The sequence below is a fragment of the Leuresthes tenuis genome, unplaced genomic scaffold (genome assembly GCF_036924035.1).
Source record: "Leuresthes tenuis unplaced genomic scaffold, fLeuTen1.0.hap1 SCAF_24, whole genome shotgun sequence".
Lineage (NCBI taxonomy): Eukaryota > Metazoa > Chordata > Actinopteri > Atheriniformes > Atherinopsidae > Leuresthes > Leuresthes tenuis.
In genome coordinates this window covers 18,530,630-18,558,482 of record NW_027325378.1, presented here as the reverse complement: position 1 = coordinate 18,558,482, position 27,853 = coordinate 18,530,630, and the positions used below count along the sequence as shown (strand labels likewise).

The 27,853-nt window shown below is 40.7% G+C and overlaps 2 protein-coding genes across 3 annotated transcripts in view; one reads left to right on the top strand and one right to left on the bottom strand.

Annotated features, from left to right (window-relative positions):
* The first annotated feature begins 115 nt into the window (after window positions 1-115).
* pigm (phosphatidylinositol glycan anchor biosynthesis, class M) lies at window positions 116-5,905 on the top strand. Its single transcript, XM_072378853.1, has 8 exons — window positions 116-523; window positions 938-1,111; window positions 1,239-1,359; window positions 1,478-1,727; window positions 1,835-1,938; window positions 2,157-2,311; window positions 3,523-3,624; window positions 5,065-5,905. The coding sequence occupies exons 1-8, from the start codon at window positions 353-355 to the stop codon at window positions 5,230-5,232; spliced, it is 1,245 nt and encodes a 414-aa protein (XP_072234954.1). The 5' UTR covers window positions 116-352; the 3' UTR covers window positions 5,233-5,905.
* Window positions 5,906-14,338: 8,433 nt separating this feature from the next.
* The window catches only part of LOC140284756 (uncharacterized), a 64,995-nt gene continuing 51,480 nt past the window's right edge, over window positions 14,339-27,853 (bottom strand). For both annotated transcript variants that reach the window (XM_072378742.1, XM_072378743.1), the window contains exons 5-9: window positions 25,430-25,519; window positions 20,000-20,144; window positions 19,578-19,711; window positions 17,868-18,070; window positions 14,339-15,537 (exon numbers count right to left, since the gene is read on the bottom strand). In XM_072378742.1, coding sequence (XP_072234843.1) covers window positions 14,391-15,537; window positions 17,868-18,070; window positions 19,578-19,711; window positions 20,000-20,144; window positions 25,430-25,519 — 1,719 coding nt within the window. In that variant the 3' untranslated portion in view covers window positions 14,339-14,390. The remainder of the gene's footprint in view (window positions 15,538-17,867; window positions 18,071-19,577; window positions 19,712-19,999; window positions 20,145-25,429; window positions 25,520-27,853) is intronic.

Sequence of the window (27,853 nt, the reverse complement as noted above, 5' to 3'; positions counted from 1 at the left end):
TGAGAAAAGCACAGAGGAAAACATTCTGGACGCTGTGGTAGGTAACTAACACCAGAAGATGGCGACGGTGACACACTTAAGGATGCAGGCCGTCTTTCAACCCCAGTCACGAAGAAGAAGTTCACTTCCGGACGACTTCCGTGTTGATATTTTCGAAGTCTGCTAATTCATTAACGGTTATAAACAACACATACTGGTCATTTTGCTTGATAACTTCACACGTTTAAGGAAAGCGGAGTTACCCCAGATAAACGAGCAGCCCGACAAATGTGTACCAACGCGACAAATTAGAGAAAACCTAACTTTCAGTTGGTCTTACCTGCTTTTCTGGTTAATCTCGCATTGTTTGGAGATGGAGAGGCTTATTTCCAAGCTCACAGAAAAGCACGTCCTTTTTACGGCTTCTTTTGCTATACGACTGGCTTTGGTCGGTTATGGGGACTATCAGGACAGGACCATGTCAGTGAAGTACACTGACATTGACTACCATGTGTTCACAGATGCAGCGAGGTTTATAACGGAGGTAACACGAGAGCTAACTGTCCCTGCTAATATATAGAGAAATGTATTAAAACGTTAAGAGGGAGGAAGTATAAGCCTTTTGTTAAGAACATATTTGAGTTATTTATGTGGTAAGCTATTAGTAGTGAGTGGTATGAGTATCATTGCAAGTCTTAGAACTTTTGTTTCTGCTTCGCCTTGTTAACATAATGGCGTTTCCAAACTATCCAACTAAAACAGCATCGATTACGGTTGGATATAGAAGAGATACTAGATGGATACTAGAAGAGTAAGGTTTATGAACAGACCTGCTCTAAACAGTAGTACAGACCATGTGGGTGAGCAGTACCTTGCAATATTTTTGTTGGATGTCTTATGTAGGCTTCTTCACCCTGATATCACCTTGATTTCTTGAATGTTGGACATTTCTGAATAGGGTGAGTCTCCATACAACAGGTCAACCTACCGCTACACTCCTCTTCTGGCCTGGCTTCTCACCCCAAACATCTATCTCGGCCTGGTGTTTGGCAAGATCCTGTTCATCATCTGCGATGTGCTGTCAGGGCTGCTCATCTACAGAATCCTCTGCCTCCGAGGCCTAAGCTGCGAGGTTTGTCCATCCGATCGAGATCTGTTTATTTATTATTCTTATGACAAGAGTCATAGTCTGGAACTCGGAAGCTTTATGCTCATGCATGTGTGAACAGATTTTGGCTTTTGTTTTCATTTATGTTCAGACAGCACGCCGTGTTTGTTCTCTGTGGCTTCTCAACCCGCTGCCCATGGGAGTGTCAAGCCGAGGGAATGCTGAGTCGATCCTGGCAGCTTTGGTACTGGGGACATTACTCTGTATGGAAGGTCAGAGTGGCTTGTGTCTGTGGAACTATGAGTTCAATACATGCCAATTCTATCATGACATGTAGATGTATAGCTTCTGTGCAATTCCATTTTTTAATTGTATTGATTTCTCTTCTAGCCGGGCATCTGATGTGGGCAGCTGTGCTCTATGGCTTGTCTGTTCATATGAAAATCTACCCCATTACATATGCCCTGCCCATTGCTCTGGTCCTGCGCACAGCAGAGATGAGAACAGATGAAACCAAAAATACCTCCATGTGGAGGAAGCCTGTTGTATTTCTTGGAAGTTTCCTCAGCCGGAAGCTGATTCTCTTTGCAAGTGTGTCTGGAGGAGTTTTTATTACTCTCACAGCAATTTTCTATTACACGTAAGATGAATTCACAAACCACATTATGTAATATGTCTTGTCCAGACCAGTACACTAACTGTACATGGAAATTAAAAAATGACGCGACCCCTCTGCTGTAAATCCAGGTATGGTTGGCAGTTTCTTCATGAGACATACCTGTACCATCTGACCCGAAGGGACATCAGACACAACTTCTCTCCGTACTTCTACATGCTCTACCTTACTGCAGGTATTTCTTTCCTCTCATTCAATGAGACTCGAACAAAGACCAGCACAGAACACTAGACCGCGTGCAGATGTTACTTTGCTGATGATCCACTTGCAGTGAAGTTCATGTTAAATCCGTTACATAGCAGGAAGTATGTTTTCTTTTCCCTCAAACAGACAGTAAAGACACGGGATTTGATTCAGTTCTCTGAGCTTGACGCACCTCTTTTGTTCTTTCAGACAGCAGGTGGAACCAGGGCCTCGGCCTGGCAGCATTCCTGCCTCAGCTCATCCTGCTGTTGGTGGCATCGTGGGCTTTTCACCGGGACCTGACCTTCGCCTGCTTCCTACATACAGCTATATTTGTCTCCTTCAACAAAGTCTGCACCTCACAGGTACACAAACCACCACCAAGGAGGAGTCTCAAGCCCTTTTCACACACGTCTGTTAAAGTGAAGACACAAAGAGCCACAGTGAACATGCAATATCTGCACATGGTTGGACAGTGCATGAACTGCGTAGGCTGTGGCTATACCAAAACATTTGTTTGACAATTGTTAACATTACATACTGAGAGGTTGTGTGAAACAAAGCGATGATGAATGAAAACAGCTGCAAATATGACTCTCCCATTAGTTTAAGCCTGTCGAGCAGTCAGTATCACGCTTGTTAGGGTTACATAGCACTACAGTAACCATGTAGCTGTTATCAGCTCGAGGAAAACGGAATGTTTTCAACTGAGGACCCCTCGTCCATGGTGTTACAGCAGGTTGTCAGAAGGAAGGCTGCATCGTCACATACATCTCTGTAAGTCCTTCTGTAGTTACAGTGTTACTTTCGCCTTAAGAATTCATACAAAGCCTCATATTAAACAAGAGAGTGTTGGGTGGAAGTTGAAATATCGATAGAGGGTCAGATAGAAGGATTTAGATTTGTCTTAGATGATGAGAAAAACAACTTTGCTGCAGCTTCTCACTGTGTATAAAACCACAGTGGGGGAAGGAGTGAATAGTGCTGAAATTTATTTAATATCACAACCTATTGGCTCCCTCTGAACAGCTGATCGTGTGTAAAATAACCCACCGCTGTTTGTGTGCCTCTCCGTTAATGTGACTTAGCAGTTCACGCTCGTGCCATGTTGTGATATGCATATGTTACTATGTCCGACCCAGTGAGACTCCCATCTCAAAATGTGATGGAAAAGCACCAAGAGTGTTATTAACACATGACACGACACATCTTTTTGCCACCAGATAAAAAGGAAAGTAGTGCCTGCGTGAAAGAGGCTTAAGTAGAGATCATATGGCGCCTTGTCTCGTTAGATAAAGTTCTAACGAGCATTAATTGCCCATATTTCATTCTTTTGTGTTTCACTCTTGCTTTTGAGTCATCCAAAATTGATCTTAGAACTGAGACGAGCTGTGAAAGGAGAGGAGACTTTTTTTTTTTTCTTAATATGCTGCAAGAGAAAGATGCAGATGAAAGGAAGAGACAGAAACTAATGACCTGCTGTGTTGAGTCCTGACATGACCAACTGAAAGAAGAAGTGGAAAAAAGAAAGAAGTGGTAGTTAGATTTAACAATGTTGCTTGTTTTCTTTTTGTAGTACTTCCTGTGGTACCTGTGCTTACTTCCTCTGGTCATCCCACACCTCAGTCTTTCAGTAAAACAGGGCCTGGGCCTGCTGCTCCTCTGGTTTGCTGGGCAGGTGAGTCACTTTCACACAACATCAGTTGCTCCTGGGTATTCCTTCTTAACTCAGTGAGGGGTACCTCACGCTGAAAATGTTGTTTGAAAATATTAGAGGAAAAAAACTACATTTTATCAGAGTCTGTAACAGGGCAGGCATGGTGCTGGTCACCTCACAGCAAAAGGGTTCCTTTGAATCCCAGCTGGGGCCTTTCTGTGTAGAGTTTGTTTGTTCTCTGAGTGCATGCATGGTTCTCTCCTACCAATCGGAAGGTCGGTGGTTCGACACCTGCTTCCTCGGGCCATATGCGTCCATGGAAAAGACACTGAACCCCACGCTGCCTACCGATGCATCTGTGTGTGAATGGATAGGAAGCACGTAGTTATGCACAGACTAAGATGTGCTGTATGAGTGTGTGAATGCCAACTGTCCCTTGAAAAATGGATTCTGTTTTTCAAGGGATGGTTGGCAACCCTAATGTAGCATGTAGTGTTAGAAGCGCTTTGAGAAGTCAGTTGCAAGTACAGTGTTTTTACTATTACTCCAGCTTCCTCCCACTGTCCAAAAAAAAAAGCATTTTAGCTGAATTGATGATTCTAAATTGACCCTAGAAGTGTGAGCGTGCATGGTTGTTTGTTTATAGCCCTGCAATGGATTGGTGGCCCACCCGGGGGCCCCGCCTCTCGCCCAATGGCAGCTGGGATAGGCTCCAGCCCTCTGCCACAACCCTGAATTGGATTAAGCGGGTCTAGAAATTGGATGGCTGTGCCTGTATTATCTAGGATATCTCTGTCATACACTGTAAATTGATTTTGGACTAGAAAAAAAATAAACAAAATGAAATAAAGAAGGTTTTCAACAATTGGTTGAATAAACCCAGAATAGTTCTGTTAGCGTTGGCTTCTGATGGGCACCCTGTTGTGCACAGTTATTGGGGCTCTCTGACGGTTACTGGGGCTCTTCATGGACTTTTTGGTACACTGAAGTGATGTAAAAACAAGCCAGTGTTGGTAAACTAATCAAAATGACAGTAAATGGATGATAGATAGACTGCATTTATTTAATGTTTCTCAGTAAATCCTGAGCTTTGTTGTCGGTCCATTTCCTCATGTTCAGTTTCCATTTTTCAAGGCTAATAATGGGATTAATTGGATAATTTGTTGGCAGCGTTTTAGTGTGTGTGCGTTCGCTGAGAAGTAGTTTTTGAGGTGTGTTGGGCACATGGTTCTGCTTAGCAAGACAGCTGCTAGAGTTCAGTAGACATGTTTGGGGTTGAAAGCATATGAATCTAAAGCGAGATTTAACTACTTTTCTTGTTAGTGGTTTTAAAATTGTGGCTCACCAGTGTGCATATCATTACATAATCTCTTTAGTTACCCAACTGGGAAATTAAACATCTCAAGCAGATTTTGAATTTTTTTTAGACCATTTTATGCAGCCTGTTTTCTTCATTCACAGGGCATCTGGTTGGCTCCAGCCTACTTCCTGGAGTTTGAAGGCCACAACACCTTCTTGCTGATTTGGCTTGCTGGATTGCTCTTCTTGGTCATCAACTGTTTAATCTTGATTCAGATCATAACCCATTACAAACCAACGCAAACTCCTCTGAGACGGAAGGCAGCGTGACTCTCCAGTAACTTCAGCGTTATTCGATGGAAGGATGTTCCTCTAAATCAGTCACTGTGGTTGCATCGACAGAAAGAAAAAGTTCACGTTTATCTCAATTTCAGTTTTTAAAAAACTTTCTCTAATCTAAATCACTTTACCACAGATGAGTCATATTTGTGAGCAACAAAGCCTCCGTTGGATTATCAGAAATCCCGGGTTAAACCCATGGATTTAATGTTTGCCGTTGCGGGTCGAAGCACTTAAATCCACAGAGGCCCACGTGGTGAACAAAACTACTATCACAAGGCTCTCTCCAGATTGAAACTTGGTGCACCTGTGGAGGAGCCGCTCAACAAAGCAGATGTTCCCAATTAGCCATCCAGAAAATACCTGCTGCCCCACAGTCTGAGCTAAAGTATGACATCCTTTAGTTTTTTTTTTTCAATGACGTTTTCATCTCGAAGGGAATCACTTTTCTTGCTCCGTGGTGGAAGGAATCATGGAGCTCAAGAGCAGGCTTTAAGATCCACAAAGCAGAGAAATCTACTCTAAGTCACGTCATGCTTGTGACTTGAACTTCATGCTAGAAGTGGCGTGTGGCTTGCACATTAGTCTAATGAGATTGAGATGTTTTCTTGGCTTGTGGGAAGGAACTGATGCCACCATCTGTGCTACAAAAGCAAATTTTCGAACCGTGGTGATAAATCTAGTGTTGTCTGACATGGGGTGGTGGTGGTGGGGGGGGCATCAGCATCGCTGTTTCATCACTGTAATAAAAAAATATCTTTCATAGATGTAATGAAAGAATAAAGAGATTTCTGAAATTCTTTCAATCGCAATCTTAGTCAAGTTAGAATAATTTTTTTGAAGCTGCTCACTGCAATGAAATAATTTTGTTTGCCAAGTCTGATCTGGGTGTCTGGTCTTCAGCTGCAGTTCGCTGTTGTCACCAGCAGACTGAAGCATTTACCAACCGAAGAGTCAGCTCAAGCATCTGTCTTCGGGTTACCCTGCAGATTAATCAGTCAACTGGAGCGTGAATGCAGCCCAAAACAAACAGAGCTGCCAGTGGTTCCCATATTTCACTGTGCTTTTATTATAGGAATTATTAGAGCGTACACTTCAGTCCTGTAGATTCTGAGCATGTTTTCTGGTCCTGCAGCATGGGACACACACTGGGAGTGCTCATTATCTTGAATATGCTGTATTTTCATATTCAAATCCCTTAATGTTTGGGGCTGAATCAGTGGCTAAACATAAGACATTCATCCAAATCACTTGTTTTTTCTAAGTGAAACCCCTTGCTTGTGTGTTCCATATGTTAGTGCACATGAGCATGACTCACGGTCAGCTGTGGCCTAAATATCCGGTTCATGAGTCACCAGGTTGCACTCGGTAACCTTAGAGCTGGCTTGTTGCTCTCGGGCACATAGAACAACCATTTCATTTCAGTCCTGCATCCCAGCGAATGAAAGCACATTCAGAAGTATAATTTGAAAATGTCTTTACTGAGAAATGGCAAGAAATCTGGTGCTGCTTTTTTTTTTTTTTTTTAGAGCAGCCACTCCAACCCAGGAGTATTTGGCTGTACCCTAAAGCTTACTTTAGCAAGAAGCATTGTGAAACAATTTGAATTTGACAAACTGCTACACTAAAAAGGACAAAAAAAACACAAAAACATTCATGCAAGATGTGATTACCTACATGTTACATGTTTCTACTCTGATTTTTTTTTTTGACAAATGATGTGAAGGTGAGCGGAGAAGTGCAAATGAGATGCATAAATATTTCTAGTAGTAAGGAAAATGTGTTAATTGGACAAAACTGATCGAAAACATAAGTAAGTGTCAGAGATGGATGGTGAGCTAAAGCAACTGATGAACAATTTCATTTTCTGGTTTAAAGCTGAAATAGCTGAAAGTGTTGGGAAAATAATAGATCAATCTATAAGTATTTGATAGAAAAGTAAAAATGCCCACACTTGGTCGTTGTTCATCATTTAATTGTTACGCATGTTGGTTTAATTTTTATATATTTATTACGTTTGTCAAACTTGATTTTATCTGTATCGACAGTTTTGTTTTGTATTTGTCTTTTGACTCAGGGAGTGTCCTGCACTGCTGTGTAATGACAATAAAGCTTGTAATCTCATCCTATTATGTGACTTTTTTTTTCCATATGCATGGTAGGACATTTGTATATCAGCATAATGTGTCTGGGACTTACCCTCAAGGTTTCCTTCCCTTGTCACTGAGGAGAGAACATGCTAGCATTGTTTGTGTGTTGCATCACTGGCGGATCAGCCTATTTGAGTGTGAGCGAAGGGGTGTTAATTAGGGGCAAAGAATGGGGGTATAAATGGCCAAGCAACCTCGCATTGTTTATTACAGACACACACACACACACACACCCTCACACTGTCCTGTCACTGTGTTGACAGCCACACTGTCAACACAAATCAAACGCATTGCTTCTACTACAGAAGCCCAAAGCAGACACTTAGGAGTTTCTTTTCCCTACTTTTAGATTTTGTCTCGCTTCACCTGTCTCCCTGTCTTTGTCACCCTCTCCCCTTCCTGTACCGAACAAGTGTCACGCAGTTGGCAAGATGGCAGGTTGTAATGTACACTGACAAATATGAAACACTAGGAGTCGGCCTTGGTGGCATCTATTCTCCCACATTACAAGGAACTGCCGCACAAACAGTTAGAAATGGTTCATTCTCAGGTAATAAAAATATAATGGTCATTTTAGCATCTAAATCGATACATGCTAATAGACATAGTTTTTCCACAATACAAATGTGTTTTTGTTGCAGCTTGTAACTTTAACAGACAGCTTGCTGTAAAGAGAGGGTTTTTAAGCCCTTTGCACTTACTTGAATTCTCATTTGTTGCCCTACAAATCCGAGTGGATTACAAGACCTGCTTCATGGCAACTGTAAATTGAATGAATCTAATTGATTTTATGGCAGTTTTAATCTGACCTGGCACTAACAGCCCTGCAGAAATGTGAGAGGCTGGAATGAAGGAGTAGAACGACTCTGTTTGTCTGAAAACATTAGTACCTGACACAATTATAGTTCCTTGATAAACTAGCAAAGTACCATCCCCTAGAGAGGGGTTGGTGGGAGGTGGAGTTTAAAACTGAGACCAACTTTAAATGTACCAACAATTATGGTATATTTTGATATTTGACATTGACGTGGGTTGAGACTAAATTCAACACACTGACACATACCTTAGAGCAACAAAGGCCTCCATTTAAGATAATGTGCAGACTGTAAATCTAAAGTGCTAAATCCATTATTGGAGGACATTGTTTTAATCGTAGACAGTTCATCATCACCAAAAGTCCCATATATGAGTTCAGGTCACTTTTTATCCCATTTTGTTAGTTCTGTTACCACCTACAAACAAACTCATGCAATTTATTTTGGTGTCTCCACAAACGAGATCTATCTGGCGTTTACTTGACACACGAGCACACAAGCACGAATCCACATAAACACTCACAATCATCCTAATTAGTAAAATCCCCGCACTAACTGATCCTTACACAGCCCGTAATTCCCTGTAAGCTATACGGTAAGCGCAGAGAAACAAACACAGGCTTCTGGAAGGGATTAGAGGAAGGAGTGATGAGTGTAGCTGGTGGTCAGTGACGGACTCGGGGAAAGACTTATTCTTCTCAGGCTGTTTAAAGTATAGAACGATTCCTCTGTTTAAGTTACGAACTCTGTCAGCAACAACCTGAGTGTCCAAGTCAGACTTTTACCCACAGAGTTCTGGCTGAGGTCAGAGATCAGCTGTAACTGGTCGAATGAGTGATGGAAATAACATCGTCGAAGATAGATAAGACCAGGGGTGTTGCTAGACATAAAGTTCTCCAGGGGCGCAGCCATCAACTCATATATAATACTGTATGCAAAATTGTTTTTAATACGCCACTTCGCTATCTGAAATGATGGGATGATGGAGTGTGGGCAAAATGGAAGCTGCCTTAGTATTTGAGTTACTTTAACAAAAACCTCATACTTTTTGTCCGTATTATTTCCAAATAGTTGAGGGTGAGATCCAGTGCTTCACCTCACTTATTGTTAATGAAATAAGCTAAAACAATAAATCCCAATTCAGTCAGAAGAAGAAACATTGCGATAACTGTACTTAAACTATAGCGTGCATCAGTTACCTTATCTGGCAAGTGTGCATGTAACTGAGGCCAGAAAGTTAGATTGTCTTTAGAGTTAGACACTCAGTGTGTGGTTCCTGCTGAGCAGTGCATCAGGTTCACTGGACTGCTGCATGCACAGCAGGGTACAAGGAGGCTGTACATTCCCTAACAGCTTGCTTTTAGCGTTCACTTCAACTTGCATTTTGGAATAAACTGCAAAAACTCATACTGAGGAAAAGTTTTGGTCTCTGTTACTTTTATTTCATATAATTCCACACTATCTGCTTTTTCAAACTCGTGTGAGACATTTTCCAGAGGCACAGATGATTAATACTGGGATATGTGCATCAGTTAAAAGGGTCTGGTGACGACTATGGTTAAATCCTTCAAAAGTGCAAAGACAGGTGAAATGGGATTTTTTTTTTTTTTTTTTAACTAATAGTTTTAGAAGTGCATGCGGTAAAAAGTCTGATGCCAAATAACATGCCGTTTTGACTTTGGTCAGTATTCCAAATGATCAAAAGCTGTATTCATGGTGCCAGTGCCTTTCAATTCTTTTCTTTCTCTCAAGTAATAGTTTCCATCGTTATTGTTTGTCTTTCACTGTCATTTCATCTGCAGCCAACTGGACTATGAACTGAAGTTGGCATCCAAGCTGCTGATCATTTACTATCATCAAAGATGATTTTTTTTTGTTTTGGATGATCTTGACAACTGTTGCACCCTGTGCATCCAGAGTTCAGAGGATGAGACACTGAATACAGACCTATCATTACTAGAGTGTATGATGTGAGAGTTTAGGGATAGCCTCAGTTTAAAACGTGTAAAGTAAATGGAGTTGAGTGCCAGGCAGGAGTTAGGTCCAGTTCTCCTGAGAATCCTGGGACCAGGATGTAACCACAGCTTTTAAGTTACATGTCTGTCCGCTGCCTCCTCTCTGTCCTCCGACATTCCCTGGGCTCTATGCCTCGGCCCAGACGGTGGCGAGGGATGTGTGTCAAGTTGCCCAGATCGTGTGAAGGAGCTGTCATGCCAGCTTTGCAGCACATTAATCATACAGGGGATGTGGCTAGAGATACTCTGTATCCTGTTATTCTGCATTTCTATTATTAATAGGTGAAAGGATGAAACCACATTCGGTAAATGTGAAAAATTTAAAAGCTACCAAAGAGACGAAGACGTAAACCGAGCAATAGCATATGGCTGTTGTTTACTCAGGAGAGCAGGAGACCGTTGGATCAGAGTTGTGCATGACTCAACCCTTTACCATCCTGCCCGACCATTTGGTAGAGCACACTTCTCATTGACTATACTGTCAACCTACCGAAACCATCTCTAAAACTTGGTTTAGGTATGTAGTGCTAAAAGAACGTGTTGTGTATGTGCTGTGGCCTTACTTTTTCAAAATGTCATACTTTTACCATAAAGGGGAGGGGTGGGGGGGTGGGGGGTGTGGTGACACTCATTCTCATTATTATTGCTCTCAAGGAAATGAAAAAATGCAAAGAAACATTTTTAGTTAAACACAAGGTTAAAAGGTTGATTGGTTAAATTAACAGAGGATTAAGTGGGGTTTTGTGACGATGGTCTAGAAACCACAGAGCTGCTTGTTTGTTAGTCTTTATTTTTTCAAAGATCCAGACTGTACCAAGATTTTCAATATAAAGAAAGACCTTTAATAGTTAAGTCCCATTTGCAAAAACATGTAGAAACATTGCAACACGCTGCATATATGTATAATATATGTATATATATATATATATATATACATATATTATACATATATATATATACTGTGTTTGCTACTTGCGGCTACCTCCTCCATGAGATAAACACAACGATCCTTAGCAATTATGAAAGAGAGAGCAAGAAAAAAAAAAGCCGGATTTATTTACGTTAGTAAAACAGAGAGGCATTCAAAACTGTACGTTTCTTAAATGGTAGACTTTTGCTTCTTACAATAAATACAAATCATCAAACATTTACTGACATGAGCACACACAAAGAGAAAAAGACAAATCCGTAACAGTGACACTGTGTACAGTTGTGCGTGTCGAGTGGAAAACCTGTCTGGGTAGGCTGAAGCTTCAACTGAACTAATCCCAGTAGTGCAATTTAGAAACCACAAGAGTAGCTTCACAGAACTGAGACTTACATTGAATCGATTTGGTGCTTTTTAATTAATTTGTGCAAAAAAATAAAATAAAAAAAATACTGATGTGAAGAAAAAGTCTGATGTTTTTGGACAGAAAAAAAATAACATGAAAAGTGAATATCCATTTCAAAGGAAATGAGTCATGTCTGCACTGAGACTGAAATGATAATCTTGTCGAAAGCACTAATTATAAAGTGTACAATATTAGCTCCGACATAAATAAAAACGATCTCTATGTTCAAAAGGAGTTTCATCTTCGAAATCAGGAATCTACTGTATTCTTCCTCAAAGGAAAAAAGACGCAGAGTTGAACTTCTTAACAATAAAATCTTCAAAGGTAGAGTTTTATCTTGCTCTGAGCAAACCTTCAACTGATGAACATCTGCCTAAGTGCCGAGTTCATATTAGGTCCTGCAGCTTTATACGGCGAATCTATCGCATTTAGAATTGCTCGCACTTTTCATGCCAGCTGACAAATGTTTGTCCCGATAAGACCTGATGCAACATATGGGCAGACGTGGCCCCATTTATAGAGGGTGCTCTGGGTCTTAATGGGTTAAGTTAGCAATGTCCTCAAACTTTTATACCGCACAGACTGAAATTCACAACCTTCATTGCTTCCACAAGGAGATGAAAGCCAAGGAGCATGTGGAGGGCAGCTTGTGCACAAATGATCAACTAGTGCCTTGCTCATTGGTACTTCAATAGGACACACACCACAGATCTATAGTTGTTCCTTTGAGTCCGAATAAAGGCAGCTAGACTTTGTTCTGGGCATAATGAATCTTTTTCTAATAAAGTAAACAATATGTATGTTAGCCTTGACAATTGTTCGCATGTTTTGGCGATTAACTGCAGATTTTCTGTGCCATATTTTGCTGCCAGGCATCACACAGGATAATGCTGAGAGCAGAAATTATTTTAAAATCTGTCTGTAGAGCTGTAATAAAAGACGCCCAGACAAAAGCATTGGGATGAAAGCTGTGTTGCTGGAAAATCAAATTCAAAACACAATCACTAAGAAACTGACAGGCTGTGAAAGAGAAGGAAATGTGAATTAACTTGTGTTATGCATGAAAAGTGTGCTTGAATGCACAAAGAATTGCAGTTTACGTGTTGCAAATGTTATTACAAATGTCAACTTTCTACTGAAATAACGAGTATGTTTCAAGTCTTTGCAAGTTCATTTGATTAAATTCTAAAATGCATAGAGACCAGCAGTTTCCGTTCATACATCACTGGAGGCAGTGTTTTTCATATGACCCTATTTAAAAAACAGTGACACCATGTAAAATGTAACTGTGAACAGAATGCAATTATTTCCCAAATTATTTCAACGCTGTACGTGTTTGAAAACAGGATAAGGACAACAGATGAAATGTCAAAACTGAATTAGGTATTTACTTATCTACTTGAAAAACAAATGCAAACTTTGATGCCAGCAGTACACGCAGTTTGCCACAGTGTTTTATCGCCCCTGCTTTTAAGCATTTGGGAACTAAAGAGACCAACTGTTGCCGTTCTGTAAGCAGCTATTGAACAGTTCGGTTCCTCCTATTCCTCTGTTGTAGTTTCCACTTATTTGAAGTGGGTGACAGGTTTGGATTAGGGGCAGGCGAACTGCGCAGCCGGACTTTTACTATGGAGCCATGCTGTTGTAACACGTGCAGAATGTCATTTGGCATCGGCACTCCGTGATGAACCTTTACTTCTTCTTCCTTCTCACTGAGATTCTCTTCTTAAACCTAATCATGTTATTAGCCAGATTTCAAGTGCCATTCGAGACGATGAGAATAAGAAAAGATGAATGGAAATTGTAAAAATTTTAAAAACTTCCAATGGGGGGGAGGTCAACTTTATGAATTTTCCTTTTGATGAGGTCTGATAACAACTTCTTTTATTGAATTACCACCTCTTAACACATAGCCTATACTGTCACCCTATGGCGACACTACACAGTGTAGTTCATGTAAAAATATAATTTATGTTTCTCGTTTCCTTTTTACAACTTTTAAAACGATCACGTCAGATTTGCTTCACGAGTGAACGGAAGACTGACTGACTGATCTGTTACCAGTGACCCCGTTAAGTGTTACATGTTCCATTCGCTGTTCTTTTGAGCATTGTAGAACTTTTTGGTCTTCTGTTGCCCCTAATACATTCTCTTTGTACAGTTTTAAGTCAAATTTTGGGTTCAAATTGCTTGTGAATCATTACATTCTGTTATTTACATTTTACACAGCATTCAAAGTTTTTTAAAGTGCGCAACAACTATTCCTTAAGTTGTCATCTCTGAATTTTGTGCATATTCTTGTAATTATTCATCCCACTTGCTGTGCGTCATCTCCCATGTACATACTAAAAAAAACAAAAAAACCAGAAAAAAAAAACTCATCTTTTTACAACAAAATTCTTTGTTTCTCCCAAAAAAAAAAAATTGTGTGGACAACATACAAAACTAAATAAATTTGTGTTTCTAGTAATAGATTGTCTCTTTGTTACTAAATCCAAAAGTGCTTGGAACCAACCACAAAATATGTACCTTAAAAACAAAATCTTCTATCCACGAGCTGGACTGAAAGTATTATTTTTGATTGTCACAGCGCTGATGCTTGAACCTGAGCCTTGGTTGAGACCTTTTCAGTAAAACAGAAGACATCCTGGAAATCCTCATCATCAGAAACTCTTAATGCTGGTGCATGTATATGAAAATGATAGAACAAAGCATTTTAATGCACACAGATTGTGTTTGTGTGAATATGTGCATGTGGAGTGATGCTGGGTGGGATGTGGGGGGGTTGTGAGTATCTGCTGCTGTGTGTATGTGTGGGTAATGCATCGATCACTCTTACGGCATATAAATGTAGGGATTGGACTTGTGGTGCCCTGTGCTCATCACACAGGGCATAACGTTTCTATGGCCAACCACCATGGGTTGGTTCATGTCATGGCCACCCTCAGACCAGGGGGGAGAGTCCATGGGCTCCCGCTTGATCGAATGGATGAGGCCATGGCCTTTGAACTCGTAAGTGCCATGCTTGTTGAAGTCCTGGTGCATGTAGGCCTTGTGCGGGTTCTGTGGATAGACCTGTGAGTCCATGAGGTTGACGGATTGATTGCTGCATAGAGAATCTGTATGGGAGAGTCTTTGAGGACTGAACTGGCTGGAGTCACTGTTATTGCTTAAGTCTTTGTCACATTTTAACAGTCGTGCATTGGTGCCCCCGTTGTTGTTGACTGGATAGTTTGGATAGGTGCCGTTGTTGTACGGTGGGCTGATTCCTGCTTTTCCTCGCTGACAGGGCGAGTATTGTGGATCATAATAATCTGTCTCCGATTTGAGTTGCAAGCCAGTGTTCGGGTCATATACCCCATTACCGTAGCGACGGTCAATGGCCACTGATTCTCGACAAGCCCAAGTTCCTCCGTATGCGTCGCATCCATTCTCCGAGTCGGAGTCATGCTCTATCTTGATGGGTGGCATCTCAGGCATCAGATGGCCATCGTAGCATTCTCCGTATCCATTCTCGCTCTTCACCAAGTCCACACAGTAAGCATCTGGGTCTGTAGAAATCTGAGCATTCCCATAGAGCTTGGAAATAAACACTTCACCGCCTCGGCCATTCTGATAGCTCGGGGAGAGGCGGTAAGGCTTCCCATACTGGCCGGTCCTGTTCAGGCGGTTTGAGGGGATGTAACCGACTCCCTGGCCCGATCTGAGTGGACCTGAGTTCTGACGCGGAGGCCAGCCACCACCCAGGCCAGCGCTGAGACCTTTGTGGGGAGCCATGGAAGACTTGCAGTAGTTGAGAGGCTCCTCCTGGTTATAGTAGCCATCAGCGTGGTACTTGAGGTTGTCTTTGCAGAGTGGGGTCCAGGGAGTGTGGTGACCTCGCTGGGTAGCGCCTGGCGTAGAACAGGACAGGAGGAGAGGGTCTGCAACGTCACTCATTCCTCCACTGAAGGAGTGCCTTCGTAGGTGTTCTCCATGCTCACTGCAAGGGACATAGATAGAGAGAGACAGAGAAAAAGAAAATCAAGCTTTATCCCAAATACAAGGAGAAAAATGGAATAAAGTGTCTGTGTTCCTTGATAACATTAATATGAGGTACAATTTGGCTAATATCAGGCAATGAAAGAATGATTTCCACCTTTTGTCTGACATTACCTTCCCTCTAACTGATTTATGTGAGGAAGGAGATTCAATTTTCCCTAATCAGTTACAGGAGGCCAACATATCATACACACAGCTTGATAAAACTTCGACAAATTGTAAGCCCTCGCATAGCGTTCACTGGGGCTTTGCTTACGAAACTGATAAACCTCTGCAGCTATGCTTTGTGTCACAATGGCTGATGGGTCAGTCAAGTCAACGGAACAGATGTAAGAAATCTCTTGGACTAAGGCTGGCATTCTTCTAAAATATCACTGGTCCCCCAATATATTCATATAGGATGTCCACAAAAAGTGTTTGGTTTTTTTTCCCACTGAATGATGGATGACTCAGAGCCTAAATATCTAGGTTTTATTTGCTTTAGTTCACAAGAGAATTACTCCAAAAGTGACTCATCTTTTCCGGGATGTGTCCCATCTGAAAATTGAGAACAGAATTTATATCCAGAACTCAAAGATCAATGACAGCCCGCACAACAAGTTTGTAAGCAGTACAGTGCAGTGGTTACTTTTCAGCCCCATAGTCTTTAACCCTCTGAGGTCTAAGATCACGCAGACGTGATCAGATCGCATGACGTCACTACGGCTCAGACCCCAGAGGGTTAAAGTGTATTTTCTGATCTTCTCAAATGTTTAATTTAACACCAAAAATGGACTTTGACTGTCATGATTTATCACCAGGGATCCCTCGGTTATAAAGACAACTCAGAATTGATAAATAAAACTTTCAGCTCCAGGAAAAGCTCACATTTCCTAATTATGATGTAGACCATACTTTGGTGGCGCAAAGAGACATGTTTCCATGGTAACAATGAGGGGCATTTGCTGACTGGTCAAGAAAAAGTAGCGAGGGGAGTGTTGCTTCCATAGTTATACTAAGAGTTCCTCTGTCATTTGTGCTTTTCATTTGACATTTTTTCTGACATTTTAGCATATTAGACTAAATTTTGGCACATCAATAACCAGAGAACTTTGTTCAGACAGTGAATTTAGCTGGCGATCTAAAGTCTAACTATTACTGTGATCTAAGAGGAAGTCAAAGTTTGTCGATTTGGACTCTGATGAAGATGCCCGGTACAAGTTTACATAGCACTTTTCAATCACTTGAAGCAATGCTTATGTAGTGGCAAAAACGTAGACTGCAACCACTTGAGCATCAACATTACCTCACCTTTTCCTTCCAAGTGTGTAGAAGACTAAAAATTCTAATAAATAAATCTCTAGAGCCAAAGTTTGGATTAGCATTTTTGAGGTTGTCCTAAGGTATCGTAAACATAATCATTATTTTCAGTTAATTCTGCACTAATGAAAACAAAGTAATGAATAGTGGATGTCTGCCAATAGATTCCTGTAAATGTTTTACACCGTAATTTAATGCTGAGCCTCAACACAAAGACGGGCTTTCCAATCCAACCTGCTGTCTACTTATAAGTGATGGGCAGTTTGTAATGTTATCGTCTGTGCTGCCCTGGATGATGTAGGGAAAGAGTGAAGAGCAGAGATGGTGGTAGGGCTCTGCCTCCTGACCACAGCCCAGATCCTGGCCTCTCAGTCTTCCAAAAGTGTTAATAAAGCATGAAGGGCCTTTTTGTAGGCTGAGGCACGTATGAGCTGCTAATTGGTGTGCTGCCCCAGCCTGATGGGTAAGGAAAGGGCATATGTTTTTAAAAGTAACTGGGCGTTAGGGTAAATGCTTCTGTGAGGCTGTTGTTAATTTGTTGGGCACACCCATACTGGTTACACATATTTTAGACTTAGACAGACTTTATTGTCATTCAAAAACACATTTGCAATGCACATTTGAACGAGATTCTGTTGCAAGGTATATTGCCCTTGCCTTTGTATCATCACTCTTAGTCAAGGCAGGCTGTAGGTAAATGATAAAGTAAAGGAAAAACATATCAACTGTAGAATAACAAAGTAAACATGTCATTGCTTATATATCATGAGCTCCTTAAACACAAGTTGTATTTACTGTGGCCTTTCAAACGCTGACATTCAGACCTTTACTTCTAGATCCCCCTTCAGGCAAAAGTGTAGGTTTCAAGAAATGTATTCTACTACAGCTTCAGCTTGACCTTTATGTACTTTATAGCTCCCCCGTTACAAGAGTGTACACCATCTCACTGTATCAAATTTCAGTCTTTCTTACCCATGCTCCATTGCAGAGATTATCCCTCCTCCCTTGTTCTTCCCCCGCATTAAAATGTTCTTCACTTTCATCTCTGTGATGGAGGGCAGTAAGAGAGGTACAGCTACGCAGAACAGAGCCAACTGGGGGGGCATTAGTGCCCCAGAGGATAACTTCTTTTTCTGCCCATGGAGAAACTTTAACTGACCCTGGAACTGCATAGTCTGGAACAGAAGAGAAGAATGATTTACTGGGTTTGGACAAATTCAAATATTTATTTTTTGTGTTTTTCATTTTTATTTTCAATCTGATCTTAACCTTTAGGTACTGAAAACATGGTGTAGATGGGTCCATACAATCATCGTTGACCCAACTGAATACATAACTGTATGAGGAAGATTAAAGCCCCCTTCTGATCAAAAACAGGAAAACTTCTGCTATCATTTGACTTTTGAATGCAATGGAAAAGGCAGCTCACTTCAGCTGAAGTTGCTGAAACTTATGAAGTCACTTATGATTTGCATTGATGGAAAAACAACACTAGTGTTTTAGCTCTCATGGCCACAAAGGCAGAACCACCTTACGTTTTTCTTTTATTAACACGTTTGACAACCTCAATGTCCGCTCTAAAACTGAAAGTAATAACACAGGGACAAAATGATTGATTCTGCAGGACAACTGAGAGCTCACTCTAAGTCCTGCTGTGAGGGCTGACTTTTGCTCTTCAGTGAAAAAAAGTTTAACTAGTCTAATTATTTCAAAGAGTCACTCAGAAATGCCGGTTCAACACAGCCTTCATCCATAAAGGGCAATGCCGACCCTTCCTGTTGTAGCTTACATGCTTGTCGTCGGCCTGGTGGCCCGTAAAGCTCTTTAAGGCTGATTCATTTCATAGCATTGCTTTGAGCTAAATGCTAAATAATGCACAAAGTTGCAATGCTAACATATAATTTAACTGTAAACTGTAAGTGGCAGTTTGTCAGGTTTAGCATCTTGGTTCAACCTGTTAGCATGCTAACATTTGCTGTTATTTAGCACTACAGTTGAGATTAGTGGGAATCTTTAAAGCTCAATGATGACTTTTGATCAATATGGTGATCTGACTGACATTATCATCCATAAACATACTGCTACTGCATGAGAAGATGCTAACTCTACTGACCAATTTCAACTACGAGCAGAATGAGGACTGTGCATGACACTACAAATGTTTGGGTTCGAACTTTTTTATGCTGATTGAATAGCATCTTACCAATATTAACTAACTAAATAGCAATCAGTACTTTCAGCATATCACAGAAAATTTCCAGCTAGAATTTCTGCAGTGTAGCTAACATCAGTGCAACCACTTTATTAACATGGACGTGGCTGACCCTGATGGAACTGTCCAAACCCATATTCTTGTTCCTCCATGATGAGTGCCTCTAGTATTTCCACTGGTCTCAGCACCATACCATTCACAGCCATAATGAATTATCTAAGCTCCCATACTACTGATGTGTCCTTGTACCCAATTACATTACAATTCCTTGCAGTACAACTAAAAATATATGTACACACTACAATCTTTTTGCTGTACCAAAATGGTCATAATACTTGTGATTTGCTTGGGTCCTTTCCCAGAGAATTGGCAAACATTTTGTCTGTGTTCTGTTTGGACATTCTGCATAGACTTTTATATGTAAAAGAATTCAAGTTAGCGTTTTGATCTAGCTGGTCCGGGCCACTCACCAAAAATCCAGAGGTGCTATCCAGAAGACATCTAACTCTGGTTATGAAACATCTGTTGAGAAAGCAGGAAAGCTCGGCAGGAATTTCCCCAGCCTCCGGAGAATTAAAAAGGCTGCTCACTACAAACTCCTCACCTGCAATATAGCAGAAAGAGATGGTGGAAGATTGGCGTTATTATATTTGAACATGAATATGTTATCTACAAATAACCTCACAGTGAGGAAAAGGGAAAAAAACTAATTAAAACAAAAGCAAAAGTGATATGACAATTAAAACTAAACAAGATGCATCATGTCTGTTAAAAAAAGGGAATTCATTGTGCTGTTTTTTTAACAGCCATCTCACAGTATTTTACTAATAAAAAGGATTTGTGTCTCTTTAATATGAAAAGATTAACATTTGTCACAGGGTTCACTACACACCGGTTCCTACAGCTATCTGGTTATCCTGTTGTGCAGACGATCCCTGCCGCTGTGGAGGACACATGGCCCAGTGGAGCTGGCGTCGGAACTCCTGACGATCATCTATGTGGATGTAGTCAAACACATTTTGGTGCATCACATCAGTCTGTGGGAAGAAGATTTTGGAAAGTTACAGATGATTCATATAGATTTCTGATTAAAACACATGTTTAGATTTAGACCTGCTTTTTGTCAAGTTGTGACTAAGATAGACTTAATCCGTGTCTCTGGATTCCCATGGAAGATGCTCACTTCCCCCAGCACGTGCAACATATAAAAGGGACACACTGTGCACAAAATGAAAGCGGGTCATTTACATGCATACTGTATAGTCCTGTAAAAACACATGGGGAGGGAGATTTACTCAGCACAATAAGAGTTTAAGGCCAGCTGCAGGGCCAGTGAGGGCAGCTGTGTTTGTCAAACATCGCGTGACACCAGCTCCCGAACAGCAGTCCAGCTCACACTCCCATCCACGTGCACGCACGCACGCACACACACACACACACACACACACACACACACGGGTTGGGTTCAAGTCCGCTCTCATAATATTTCCCTCTCTTTTCCAGCAATAGCTTTGCTTTCTGTCATTCCCTGACAGATTCCTCACTGCAACGTTCAACCTTCTCCTCTTCCCTCTCTCCCTCCTCCCCACCCTTTCTCCATAATTTCCACACTGGTGGCACGCGAGGGTTTTTGATCGCCTGCCTCTGAAAACACAATCTGTTCCCACCGTCTTCGCAAACTCTTAGTCCTGCGGTTTGGTTCCCTACCGGCATTGAGGCAGACAGACGGATCGAGTGACTATCGTTTATATTTCTTGTAAAAAAAATTTAAAAAAGGAACAGAAGAAAAAAATTCCACTTGGAAAAATGGAGAACAAGTGATATTTTAACTGACCTTCAAAGGCTAACTGCCGCAGTGACAAATTGGATCAAAGACCAGTGGATGTTTTCTGCTCTTCTCCAGGGCTTTGTTGTGGTGTTGCTTAGTGAAACCGTCTCTTTTCTTTCTTTTTTCCCCCCTCTGGTATATTAAGGATAAGTGTCTTTCTGACTACAGTTGTGGGCTCAGGATTGTTCTACATTTTGCCAAGGCCTTTGTCAAAGCAAAGTATGTGACATAGAAATAAACCAGTGACTAATTAAGAAGAACTGACGTGAGAGAGGCTAAGAGAATGTTTTGATCACTTGAAATTATAATGACAATCTGCGGGTATGCTTTGCATGCCAGGAAGTTTTGGCTCATGTAAGAGTCTTAAATGTTTTAAAATTCTGCCCCATTTATGTAATGTTGCGTGTTTATTATTTGAAAAGGAAACATAACAGGATCTGTGGATCTGGGATCAGCTGTTTTTCTGTTTATGACAATCTGAATATGTACAACATGGATCTTCAAAGACAGACATTCACATTCCCCAGAGGATTGAATCTGATCTAAACTACTTAAACTCCAACCAGATTCAGCTGTGTGTTGCATTTAGTGGTTATTATCAAATGTTAGCAGCTCAACCCGAAATATGAGACAACATTGTAAATATTAACACCATAGTAAACCCATAGTTGTATTTACGCAAAGTTTTATTTGAAAAGTACTTGTTTACACCCAAAATTAAAGCAAATAGTATGAAATACAGACATGTGAAAGAAAGCACACCCTCTTTCCCTTTTACATATTCTAGTCCTCATTGGGTCCTAAAATTAGGTAAAGAAAATCTCTTTATTTATTGAACAAAAACTAGGCCAAAATGTAGAAGCAGGGTATGGAAATCTAAGTGCACCCTTACTACTTCCATAAGAACTAAAAAGATAATAGGAAATTGGTGTTTTTGCACGTCCACTTGGCCGCAAGGCCCAGATGATATAAATTTTGTAAACCTCAGCAAGTTTTCGTCCCAAATATTTCTGATGGTGGACTGAGCATACCAACTGCGTAGATTATGTGTCTGGATCTCCCTTCATTCAGAAAAACAATATGCCAGACTAAAAAGACAAGGATTGGAAGAACAAGATGTAAATTTTTTTTTAGGTATGACATCCTCACCTCCACAGTGTACTGTACTGATTACTAATGAGCAGATCACATGCCCTTGTATAAGAAGCGTTGGCACAGCTGACCCAAAAGGTATTATGTATAGGACCAGGTGCATGTCCGCAGAGCGCCAGCCGGCCTGCACACGTGGTCACAGAAGCCATGAATTCCCTCTTAAGCTTCAGCCAAGTGCTGCTAATCAAATGCAACTGATTTATTGATCATCAGCATGTGCGAGCACTTTAATAAGTGTTTTATTTGCTGTTTGCTGCCACATTTATATCAGTAAAATTAGAAAAAAAGCCAAACTGGTATGGCTTGTTTGGAAGGGTTGCCAGGAGAAAGCCTCTTCTTTTTAAAAAGAACATGGCAGCACAGCTTAGATTTGCAAAGTTGCATATGCACAAATCAGAAGACCTTTGGAACAATGTCCTTTAGACAGACGAGCTCAAAGTGGAGATGTGTGGTCATAATATACTGCACCACGTTTGGTGAAAATCAAACACAGCATATCTGCACAAACACCTCATGTGAACTGTCAAACGCGGTGGTGGAGGCCTGAGGATTTGGGCTCCACAGTCATTGAGTCGACAGAGAACTACTCTGTTTACCAAAGTATTCTAGAGTTAAATGTGAGACCACATGCCTGAAGTTAAATCAAAGAATCAAGGTGTTGCAATGGTGTACTTAGTTTTTCACGTATTGCTTCAGCATTTTGTCTTTATTTGTTATGAATTAATTATTTGTTGTTGTTCATCTGAGCTTGGATTTATTTCTATTTATTTATAGTTTTAAGACCTGGTAAGGACAAGATGATTTATTTGAATCATACTTTGAGACACAAAAACAGCAATGAAAGAAGGAATAGTTTCTTTTTCACATGATTATATATGAGACACGAGCTAACACAATTTCTTTTATATGTCCATACTTGAAAAAAATCTTCCCACACATAATCCATATCAAAAACCGTTGACTGGGCTGCTAACACAAAAACATACAGATATATGCCTTTTATCTTTAATTTCCACTGTCTCTCTTCACTGGATCCTATTCAACCCTGTACACACAGATAGACACCCCCCCACACACACACATATGCATTTACACATTCACACATACTCTAGCAGGGTTTCACACCACTTTGGTTTTCATGTCAATTTCATAGTGCCAGGTTACTGCGCTTGTCTGATTGTAAGCCAAGTCAGAGCACTGTAGCAGAAAGATTTCTGCCTCAATGTGTCGGTGCGCCTTGTTTGTGTGTGTGTGTGTGTGAGACAAGACATGGGGGCGAAGAAAGAAATTTAACACTGAAAAGCACTTTATTCATGGTTTTTAATTAGAGGGACAGTTTCAGCATCACAGGACAGCCAATGTCAGTATCATTTATAATTAATGACAGGGTATCGTCACTGTAAGGGAGGAACGTTAAATATGTGGTGACTTCTATCTGCGTGCACAGACACACGCACACACACACACACACACACACACACATACACAGACATGCGTAACCCACACAGGGTATCCCAGGTCTTCACCCCTCTGTAGCCCTAAGCTCTAACCCCGTGGGTTTCCTCTGCCCGTTGGGCAGCGGTCAGGAAGCAGGGAGGCAGGCCAAAAGAGACTACATTTACTCAAGCTCAATACTAGCTGGATGAAGAGAAAAAGTCTCCCGCGGGAGTTCTGTCGAACTACTGATGCCACTATGTTTACAGCTATGTCAAGATGAGCTTAAACTAGCTTAACATAAAGGCTCAATAAAAGAGGGAAAAAGCAAAACAAAACGAGGTAGTTTACAAGTAATGTACTATATTTTAATATTTCCTTTTTGTGACACTTTAAAATGACAAACCTTAACAATTACGGAAGGAAATATACCGCTTCTCACATTTATTGGACAGCTTTTGTTTTTGTTGCTTTGATGATGACAATGATGATAAATGTCTTTGATGAAGATCATCATTAAAGACCAAACCAGTTTGGAAGCTTGAACGCAGTAAAAAGCAGTGTGTAGTCAGTGTTACATTTTACGAGCCTGAATCAGGATTAAGTAATGATTTTTCCCTCTAAATGTTTCACACAATCCACCAAAGAACAACATTCACAGAGAAAGTCCAAAACCTGAAATCGGATCTGTCTACATGTTGTTCGTTCTTCTTTCCTCCCTCATTAATAACATCACAATTTGTCATAATTACAGCATCTGTTGTCTTTGTATATAAAACTGTCAGCTCCAGCTCCACCACAAGCAGCTACGATGGCAACAGCAGCTTACACACAGATGACTCTGTGTTAAAACTCTACTGATGTCATATATATTAATAGCCCAGTCAGAGGTACATATTCTTACTTAAAAACTAGAATTGGTATCAAATCTGGCCTTAAGAAAACCCCTTATCAGATTTTCCCTGTTCCAGAATGATGGGTGCATTAGGATAGAATGGTTACTACTGTACAAGCCTGAAGGAGCAACATCATGATCTGGAGTTGCTTCAGTTGGGAAGGTATAAGTTCAGCAAAGTTATGTTCTTGATGACAATGCCACGATTAAGCTGATTCAAATTGTGAAAGAGCGGCATAGAGAGCATGAACCTTCCTTCTCACACATCGATAGGCAACCGCAGAATCCAGACCCTAACCCTACTGAGTATCTGTGGAATGCGCTGGACAAGATTTTACACCGCGGTCCAACTCTCCCGGCGTCGATACAAGATGGCGAAAAAAAAAAATGCAACTCTAAATGGAAGAAGTGACTGTTTTGGCATTGCAAAGATTATCAAAACAGATCCATAGAGAATGCCTCTTCCAACAAAATATTTTTTTGTGTGTGTTTGAGCAAATTTACTTTTCTTAGGTAGGATTGTTTTGAATGGAGGCAATCTTATTCTTATTTATTTATCAATTTATTCAAGCGACAGTACAAATTCTCTTACCGTAGCTGAGGATCTCAATACTTTGTACACTTCTACCAATCTATAACATGCTTGGGGGGGGGTTTCTGTTATCGCTGAACATGGCAGGGCTACCTGTTTACCTCTGTCTCTAGTCTTTATGCTATCATACCTTTTGTATGTTTATGGATTGTACAAAATATTAACACTTTCACAGAAATAGAACTACAATATTGTCTAGTCCACAACACCATGTGTCACCTCTATGTCTTCAACAATGAACAAAGTAAAATTAGAACACTCAGACACGGAAGATGTAGAACTTTGTCCCAGTAAGTGAGATCAGTTGTATTGGATTGCATTTGATTTTGGGCTTGGTAAAGTGTCAGAGGGTAAACATTACACTTATGCTTAATAAACTATGCCCACAAAATGGTATTTAAGATTGAGACGTTCAACTCACCTGATGAAATCCCAGATAGTCGACAATGGTCGAGGAAGCATAAAACACCATCCCATCACTGCTCACCACCAAGGCAAAGCCTGTCAGAGACTAAACACACACACAGACACACAGAAAGAAGAACAAGAAATAAGTGGTGACTCAGGGCTGCTCATGCAGCAAATAATCTCTAAACAAACACAAACAACTCATTTTATTTAATCTGTCACTGCAAAGCCATCTTTAGATGTCAGCAGCGGCATCTGTGACAGAACTCTGCTCACGGTCATTAGTGTACGATTATTTTTCCTTTAAAGCCATAAATACAATGCAGTCAGAATTGGACTCCTGTCAAACTTTTATAGCTTTATGTTCAATTTATAAAATTCTTTCCACAATTCTCAGAACAGCAAATAACTGTAAAACTGTAACAAAAGACGGGACACGGTGGAGAGAATCAGAGACAGATGGTTCTGTTGCCGAGTGAGCCAAATAAAACCTAGTGATTTGTTATGCAATGTATTGCCTTTGAAAGACCGTTAAGAATATTTCAAGCGAAATTCAGATTTGTTGTATTTTTTTCAAAGCAGTTAAACCTGAAGCAAAACTTGAATAACAGAGTCTGTTCGAGATGTTTTGATTCATGGAAACCAGCGCATTGATCAAAAGCAGAGACACAGCCTCAGTCTCACGTTCCCTCCTTCTCCACACACTGGTGTCAAATGAGGAGAGATAGGCAGATGGAGAAGGGGGGAAAGAGTGTTAGAAGAAAAGTACAGGAAGGAGATGTGGAAGAGAGCGTCCAGCATGTGTGCACACACAGCTATGATAGCGTGACAACAGCAAGGCTCCTTGACTTGCGTGACTGCTGCTGCCAGAATCTGTCACCTCTATTTTGCTGCGAGACTACGCAGGTCTTTCCTGATGTGAGTGTCTGTGTGTTTATTGTACGTGGTGTACATCCCTGTGGCCTTCAAATGCACACTCACACCCACTTTTCTACTCTGTCTTCTTCTTTTTCTCTTTCACACACACCAGAGCAGCGATCTGATTGCCTCCCCAGGCAGATGTCAGGCACCGGCCACCGCTCACACTCCACCGTAACCCACACAATAGATAATTCTCTGTGAAAGGAGCGATTTGTGGCTGTAAAACCCAGAGCTACTGTACGAGAGTCGTACTGTGACAGAGCAACTTTGTGAGAGAAAGATATCTCAACTTTGATATGTTGATAAACAAAAATGGTGAGATGAGAGGAGGAAGGGAGGTGGAGCGGGTTCTCGGTAGCGTTGATGCAGATCAAGCTTGACAAGTTAAACTGGCACATGTCCCCCCACTGACCCCAAACACACACAAACCCTCTCATACTAAGACACACAGACGTTCATTTCTCAAGTAAGCACTCAAAAATACATAATTATCCAAGTTATTACCCACTAACGCCATACAATATTTCAGCATTGAAATAAGGACAAGCTCATAAGAAATGTTTAATTCATTAAGCATAAATTATGAATTATTTTTGCATTACTTAACACACAATTACAATAGGATCTGGTTACAACATGTCAACAGTTTATGAAAACACTGTCACCTATCCAAATTTGACACATCTGTGATCAAAATAGGAAATTGTGTCGTCAGACACAATCTTTGCTGCTTTTTCATACTACTGGACACAATAATAACTACATATAAGAACACACTGTCAACACAGTTTGTGATGTTGCCACTGAATGTGCTTTTTTATTATATTTAACAGGTGATAAAGTGTACACAGATCAGAGGTATTGGGCAGTGAAGCTACACCCACCACTATCAGATGGAAGTTTTAGAATATGATTGCTGTTTGACACCTTATAAATGAATAAGTTAAGGTTAGGCATTAAAAACTAGGTTTTGGTTGAGGGAAACATAATTGCCTGTGTTAAAACAGACACTAATAATGTATGGCATTGTGGTATCCTTTGTCATAGATCTCTGGCTCCCGAATTCCGCCCCCTTGGCTAAACATGCAAAAGGTATTGGACACACAAACCAGATGTCCCACTGAAATACATCCTTTTGAAAGTCGTGCTGAATTAACTTGAAAAAAAATTGTGTTTTGTTTTAAGACTGGAGTCCCCGACTGCTCATTTCTAAATGTGCCATAACAATGGCCATATGAACATATCCTGAATATTCTGGAATGATGATAGTTTTATGAGATCCTATGTGACGCCACAAAATAACCAGAAGTCATATGTCGGGTTCAAGTTAGTGTATTTCATGTAGTTCTATTTTCTAATTCCTCTTCCACATCACTGAGATGCCACTATAGACTTCTGAAATCCATTTTCTCTTTACAGCACAGTTTTGGTTCTCTGGAACAAACAGACCTCAGACTTTAGACCTGAATCAGTATGTACAGGCAGCAGATTCTGTGGGTTGATTACTTTAATGGGC